Source organism: Pipistrellus kuhlii, unplaced genomic scaffold (genome assembly GCF_014108245.1).
Source record: "Pipistrellus kuhlii isolate mPipKuh1 unplaced genomic scaffold, mPipKuh1.p scaffold_m20_p_12, whole genome shotgun sequence".
NCBI classification, from domain to species: domain Eukaryota; kingdom Metazoa; phylum Chordata; class Mammalia; order Chiroptera; family Vespertilionidae; genus Pipistrellus; species Pipistrellus kuhlii.
The window spans coordinates 35612765-35620545 of NW_023425427.1; the positions used below are offsets into that span (position 1 = coordinate 35612765).

Sequence of the window (7781 nt, forward strand, 5' to 3'; positions counted from 1 at the left end):
TTATTTTCCTTTTATTAAGTTGTGTAAGTTCCCTATAGATGTTGGAGATTAAATCATGCTCTCCCATACAGTGGCTTTATTATTATTTTGTTGATGGTATCTTTTGCTGTGAAAAGCTTTTTATTTTGATGTAGTCCCATTTGTTTATTTTCTCTTTAGTTTCCATTACCCTAGGAGTGGTATCAGTGAAGAAATTGCTTCAGCATATGTCTGAGATTTCTCTGCCTGTGGATTCTTCTAGTATTTTTATGATTTCCCGTCTTATGTTTAAGTCCTTTATCCATTTTGAGTTTATTTTTGTGTATGGTGTAAGTTGGTGGTCTAGTTTCATTTTTTTGCATGTATCTGTCCAATTTTCTAAGCACCATTTATTGAAGAGATTGTCTTGACTCCATTGCATGTTCATGCCTCCTTTGTCAAATATTAATTGAGCATAGTGGTTTGGGTCGATATCTGGGTTCTCTATTCTATTCCATTGGTCTATATGCCTATTCTTGTTCTAGTACCAGGATGTTTTGAGAACAGTGGCTTTGTAATACAGCTTGAAATCTGGTATTGAGATCCCTCCTACTTTGTTCTTCTTTTTTAGGATTGCTGTGGCTATTCAGGGTCCTTTTTTTTTTTATTACAGATGAATTTTTGAAGAGTTCTTTCTAGGTCTGTGAAATATGCTGTTGGTATTTTAATGGGGAGTGCATTGAATCTATAGATTGCTTTGGATAGTGTGGGCATTTTAATGATGTTGATTCTACCAATTGATTAACATGGTATGCTCTTCCATTTACTTATGTCTTCCTCTATCTCTTTTTTCAATGTCTTCTAGTTTTCTGAGTAAAGGTCTTTTACCTCTTTAGTTAAGTTTATTCCTAGGTATCTTAATTTTTTTTTTTTGTGCGATGGTAAATGGGATTGTTTTCTTAGTCTCTCTTTCTGTAAGTTCACTGTTATTATATAGACATGCCATAGATTTCCTAGCATTAATTTTGTTTACACACTTTTTATACACTATCATCTTTACTCTTCTAAATAACTCCTATACAGGGATACTATTACCTCCAGTTTACAGATTAGGAGACAGAGGCACAGACCTAAAGTTAGTCAGGGGTAGGAATAGGGTTCAAAACCAGACAGCCTGACTTTATTCCTCAGTTTTAATCACTCTATATACTGCCTCAGAGTAGGACTTTCTATTCTTGGAGCCATAATGAGCCACAGAAGCCTAGAGATCTTAATTTGATATTTTAGGAAGATGATTCCAGTCAAACTTTTAACACTTGATTTTGACATACAACATTTTAAAATACAACCTATATATAGGCAATTAGATAATCCACTTTGCTTTGATCTTTTCTATGTAGCCTATGCATAAATATAGTTTCAAGTTTTCATACTCTGTATTAATGTCCTATTGTTATATCACAAATTATCAAACTTAGTAGTTTAAAACAACACAAATTTATTTTCTTACAGTTCTGGAGGTCAGCAGTCTAAAATGGGCAGGTGGAACTGCACTGCTTCTGGAGGCTTCAGAGGAGAATCCATATCCTTGCCTTTTCCTTTTTCTAGAAGTTGTGTTTCTTGATGCATGGTTCTTTACTCCATCTTCAAAGCCAGCAGCAAGGCATTTTCAAATCTCTTTTCCCCTCTCTCGCCCCCCCCCCACCTGTCCCTCCTCTGGCCCACCTGCCTCCCTCTTTCCTTTATAAGGACCCTTGTGATTACATTGTGCCCATTCAGATAATCCAAGATAATACAGGATCTTCTCCATCTCAAGCTCTTAATCACATTGCAGAGTCCTTTTGCCATATAAGGAAAAACAGGGGATCAAGATACAAATATCTTTGAAGAGGGTAACATTCTCCCTACCCTACATTGTAAGCAGTTGTGTATTACTATGGTATAGAAATGTTTTATTTGTTTTCTTTAATTCTCATTGGAGGATATTTTTTCATTGATTTTTAGAGAGAGTGGAATAGAGGGGAAGAGACAGAGATAAACATCTAATGAAAGAGACATATTGATGGGCTGCTTCCTGCCCCTAACCCGAGGCTGGGGATCCAGCCTAAAGCCTGCCTGCAACTGAGATACATGCCCTTGGCCAGAATCAAACCCGGGACCCTTCAATCTGTGGGCTGACTCTATTCACTGAGCCAAACCAGCCAGGACTATGATATGGACATTTTAACACAAATATCTGGATTGGATATTTTTAAAAGCCCATTCACTAGATAATTAACAATCCATTTCATTTTGGCTTTTAGGATAGAGCCCCAAGAGCATTTTACCTTGGGGTCAAAGAGAACATACTTCTGGAGCACATGTTAGAAACTTTAACCACCATCTATATATATAAAAGGCTAATATGCTAAGTTTCTGACCATTTGATTGGTCACTATGATGTACAATACCAGGTGGCAGACATTCAACGCAGGAGCTTCTATGATGCACATTGGCCATTTACAGAGAAATGGCACTGTTGACAAAGCAACACAGGTCCCACCACCACCTCAGAGTGACAGCTCACCACATCGCAGCTGATACTGCTGAGATCCCATGGTGCAAAATGTGGCCCACCACCTAGCCCAGTTCAGAAACAGTGGCTATAGGCCCTGGTTAATGACGTCATGTAGCAATACCCAGCTTCCTCTCCCTAGCGACAGGCCATTTAACAATAAATGGCACCACAGACCTGGCACCCACAAAGCAACAGTTGGTTTCCCCTAAGTGGGACACAGGCCCCACCACCACCCCAGAGTGACAGCCCACCAAATCGCAGCTAACGTTGCTGAGACCCCATGGTACAAAATGTGGCCCACAGCCCAGCCCAGCCAAGAAACAGTGGCCGTGGGTGCCGGGTAATGATGTCTTGTAGCAAAGCCCCTTCCTCTTCCTAGCAACTAGCCTCCTTGGAGTTTCTTCAGCCCAGGAACACGATTTGCTTTATAGCCAGGTGAAAACATTTTACCGTTTAACCAAATGTCTGAAGCGTTTCCACATGCCTCATCTCTGTTGATCCTCACAGAAGTTCTGGGATAGGTATATAGGAGACTTAGTAGAATCCTATTTTCTTTTCATTAGGCGGAAAAATTGAGATTTAGAAAGCTTAGAAACTTGACCTGACTGAAAAGAAGTAAGAAATGATGGAACTTGAAAATGACTTCAGGTTTTCTCACTGCGCAGAATATAGTCAAACACTGCTGCAGTTAAATATTTTACCCTTTGTTCTCCCTGCATGATCTACAATAATAATCTGCTTTGTGTTGATATTTACTGCTGTATTGATGACAATTACCTGAAAGGGAAGTTGGGGTGCTTCACTGGGCTGGAAAAAGTTTAGCTAAATCAGAAAGCAGGTCTAATTAAACAAGTTTATCTATATATATAAAGCTCTTACTGTTGCTAATCACATGCATGTGTTTTCATCTGTTATTGTCTATCAAGAATTTGGTTGACACTTCTATTATAGATAAAGGGTGAATAGCAATATTAAAATCTTTTAATTTCCTTTCAGTGTGTATGATTTTGTGCATGGGGCCTCTAGTAACAATATAAAAGCTTAATTATTTTAAAAGTACCTGAAGTCGAGCATTCGTAAGCATGAATTCCTGTTGGTTTTTCATGTTTTCGTTCATAGATTTTGAAAATATAAACCCCATCTTGACCTAAATATAAAAAAAGCAAAGAGATTAAAAACAATATATTATTTATGCATCCCTCATGTGCTGTGCCTTGGAATATTGTGAACTTATAACAATGTAAGAAAAAAAACTCTAACCTGGGAACACAGTGTGAATTCTAGTCCTTGCTCCCAACTAACTGTCTGATTGTGGGCAGACTTAACTGGCTTAGTTGTCACTAAGACCAGCTAATTGAACTAGACGACTTCAAAATCTTATGCTCTGTAAATATATGGCTCCATTTTTCCTGATTTTGTTTTGCACTGTAAATCTTGAAGACCTGAATACTTAAAAACATACAGAAAAAACTCTCTGGTTTTGTGTGTGTGTGTGTGTGTGTGTGTGTGTGTTTGTGTCAGAGTGGATACCATCTATCCTTTACCTTCTGTACAGTTGGATGGTATAATCTTTGTTTCTGAGAAGGGGTGATGCAGAAGATGCATCATGCTCTTTGAGGACAGATTTGTCTGTGCTCTGTGTATTTGTGCTTTTGGAGGTTTTAAGTATCTCAGAGTCACTATATCAATATTCTTCTTATAATCCCTGCCCCTCTCCTATACATCCCTTATTTCCAGCCACCCACTCCTGACATTCTTTGGCCATCCTCCTCAAGTTTCACCTTTGTTTTCTTCAAGCTACTACTGAAGTTCTCAAGGGGGAAAACATAAGGATAATTAAATGTCATGGGAAGCTTAGTTTTTAAATGAATATATGGTATTGTCTATCTTATCTGGGCTGTCAATTCTTGGGAGGCCAGAACTCTTAATATTTTGTTCTTAACCCAATTGGGTAGGTACAGAAGACCTTCAGTAGTTGTTTTACTTTCAGAATACAAAACTCAAGGATGTTACAATTGCTCTTCCCTTCTCAACAATGCTGCCAATTCTCTTTAGTGAGCTGTTGAGCAGAGGGCCAGTTTTAATGCTTCTACCAGGATTTATAGTATTCTGTGGAAGCCATTGGAGCTTCTGTTTTCCATATCCCTACCAGAAAATCTTAGGTTCTGGCTAATTGTGGAGAAGAATGTAGAGAGAGCATTTCATTCCAGGTGAAATGAGTAATCTCTGCTATTAGGGCTCCAATGAGTGAGAACTGCAAGCCAGACTTCAGTAGCTTTCTTGTGTTAAGGCCATAGACACACTCTGAAACTATAAGTCCAGAGTCAGCTTTAGTGTTTGGAAGAGGCCAGTTTTTCACCAGAGAATAGAAGCACGGCTCTGAACAGGCCTGGGAGATCATGAGGTTTCTCTGCCATTGCCCCCCTCCATCATGTAACCAGAATTGGAGGCCACCCATTGAGAGTGGGAGATCTAGCATAAATTATCTCATTTGCGCAAATTCTGACAGTCCCATGTCAGTGGTCTCCAATAGCGGACCAGAAGTTGCCTGAAGGCAGAAGCAATGTATTATCCATCTTGGCAGTCTCTATGATGTCTCTTTCCCATAAAAGTTTGCAGAAGGCAATGAGTGACAGTAGAAAAAGGCTGGCTCAGGTCACTTGCCATTTCTTTTCTTCTGCACATAGGAGTGGATAATTGAAATTTTACATATGTTGCAAACATTTCTAAAGAAAACATTTGTCACCTAATCCTATTCTTACACACACTGTGTGTATATGAGGCCCAGTGCATGAATTCATGCATGGGTGGGGCCAGGGTGAGGGGACTTGGGTGGTTGGCCGACTGGCCTGCCTGCTTGTCCAACACCTGGTTGAGGGGACAATTTGCATTTTAGCCTTTTATTATATAGGATATACACTGAGTGGCCAGATTATTATGAGTTCAGAGATCAGTGTGTGTGTGTGTGTGTGTGTGTGTGTGTGTGTGTGTGTGTGTTGGTTTCAGAGAGGATGGAAGAGGGAGAGAGAGATAGTAACATAGTAACATCAATAATGAGAGAGAATAATAGATTGGCTGCCTCCTGCAAGCCCTACACTGGGAATCACCTACAACCTGGCATGTGCTATGACTGGGAATCGAATCATGACCTCCTGGTTCATAGGTTGACACTCAACCACTGAGCCACACCAGCTGGACTCACAAAATATTAATAAAATGATGACTATCATTCATACTGCTGTATGATACATAGGAAAGTTAAGAGAATAAATCCTAATAGTTCTCATCACAAGAAGGAAAAGTTTTGTGTGTGTGTGTGTGTGTGTGTGTGTTTTCTTTCTTCTTACTATATCTACATGATAGATATTAGCTGAACCTGTTGTAATCATTTCACAATATATGTAAGTCTAAGCATCATACTGTATATCTTAAACTTAGACAATGATGTCAATTATTTGTCAGTAAAAGTGGGGAAAGAAAATAAGCAAGAGTGATCTCACAATAGGAATAACTGAATTCATTCAGTTGTATAAGTACGGTAAGCTTTCAAAAATTCCAACACTCATACCATTGGTGAAAAATTTTTTGATACTTAAAATTTAGACACCAGTGTGTCTCAGAGGACTGATAATGTTGATTTGAGTTCTTAATGACTGCATTTTTCCTTTTATTACTCCTAAGGCCTTAAAATGGGCTCCTTGGTACTCCAGCCCAGTGTCAGCTGTGCTATAGATTACAATGGGAAGGGATATTTCTGAGGAGACAGTAGGGCTGCAACTTACAGGCACCGCTAGGAACCTGCATTTAATTCTACTTGTTTAAAAAAAAAATCATAACCCACAACCTCTGTCATCCAAATTTCTGCACTGACTCACTTACTGAACAAATTACACATAACCTACATTTATGACTGGTTGCAATTACAATAATTTTCTTTTTAAATAATTTTTTTATTGATTAAGGTATTAAACATTTATGACTGGTTGCAATTATAATAATTTTCTTTAAAAAAGATTTTTTATTGATTAAGGTATTAAATATGTGTCCATTACCTATCATTATCCCCCACCCTATTCCCATACATACCCTCACACACACCCCCCCCCCAATACAATCATTTTCAGTAAATCCTTGCGTTCTGTTCACATTAGTCCACTTCCCCTGCAAATTCCAGCTTAACCTACAGCTTCCGGAGGGTTTCCCTAATTTAACTCCACCCGCCCTGATGACAGTAATCTGGGTGTTTCCTGAATGGCGTGCTAATTTCCGTGGATAGTGCTCTGTATACTTTCCCAACTTGATTACAAGGTTACGGGAAAGGCCCGGAGTCCTATTGACAGGAAGGGATTCTTTCCGAAATGAGTTGGAGACCTTCTCCACTGGGAGCAGGGAGGAAGCCAAGGGCGGGCGCACACCAGAAGCGAGAGCGCGGCGCGGGCCTGCACGTCTGGGGCCCAGCAGCTCCACCCACCTGTGGCCGGCCGGTTCCCGCAAGGCTGGCTCTCAATCACTAGGCAGCGGGTAGTGGAGGAGCCGGACACGGTAATGGCCGTAGAGACCTTCGGGTTTTGGGTCCCCTAGTCCATGGCAAGAACCAGGTTTCCGCGTCGCGGATTAAGTAGCTTTGACAGTGGATGCCAAGCCTTAGCCAATCAGCGCAGCCCTTGCTTTCTTTAAAGGGCCCGCGCGCCGCTTATATACTGGGCATAGGGAAGGGACAGGTAGAAGAGGCAAATAAAAACCCCAGCGATTGAGCTGTCAGATTTTGAGCGGAGACAGAGGAAGCAGAATGACAGACAGTTTCACTTAAAAGCTTCAAGTGAACTTTATCAATACATGAGAATCCATGCTCCTGAGCCCTGCTAAGCCTCCACAGACTTTAATGAGCTGTTTTACTGTTATTCTCTAGAAATGGTATTAACCATCACTGTTGGATCTGTTTCCAGGAAGAGAATGTATCTCGTGAGAGGTTGTCACTTAAACATATAACCCTTATAAACATTTTTAAGGGCTTTTCTACTGGCAGAATAGATTTAATGTTGAGGATTGACAGGAAGTCAGAGAAAGGAGACAGGTGGGTGCAGTCTATAGAGGCAAGCCTCCTAGGGACAGAGTCTGACAGGACAAATGGAAAATATCCAGCACACCTCTTTTACAACCTTGGGTTTATCATTTTTGGAAGTCCTAGTTCAAACGAAAGAAATGCTACCACTTGAGGATACAGCCATGGTTCTATTGAATTGAAAGCTGAAATTGCCCCCTGATT

The 7781-nt window shown here is 40.1% G+C and overlaps 1 protein-coding gene across 6 annotated transcripts in view; it reads right to left on the bottom strand.

The window, feature by feature from the left end:
* LOC118716554 (plasminogen receptor (KT)) overlaps nucleotides 1–7146 on the bottom strand; it is a 47628-nt gene extending 40482 nt beyond the window's left edge. For 2 of the 6 annotated variants that reach the window (XM_036433989.2, XM_036433987.2), the window contains exons 1-2: nucleotides 6987–7146; nucleotides 3576–3662 (exon numbers count right to left, since the gene is read on the bottom strand). In XM_036433989.2, the coding sequence (XP_036289882.1) occupies nucleotides 3576–3589 (14 nt within the window). In that variant the 5' untranslated portion in view covers nucleotides 3590–3662; nucleotides 6987–7146. Of the gene's footprint in view, nucleotides 1–3575; nucleotides 3665–6083; nucleotides 6443–6886; nucleotides 6931–6986 lie in introns of those variants that run through there. The other 4 variants (XM_036433990.2, XM_036433991.2, XM_036433988.2 and 1 more) reach the window with 4 other exon arrangements.
* Nucleotides 7147–7781: the final 635 nt, after the last annotated feature.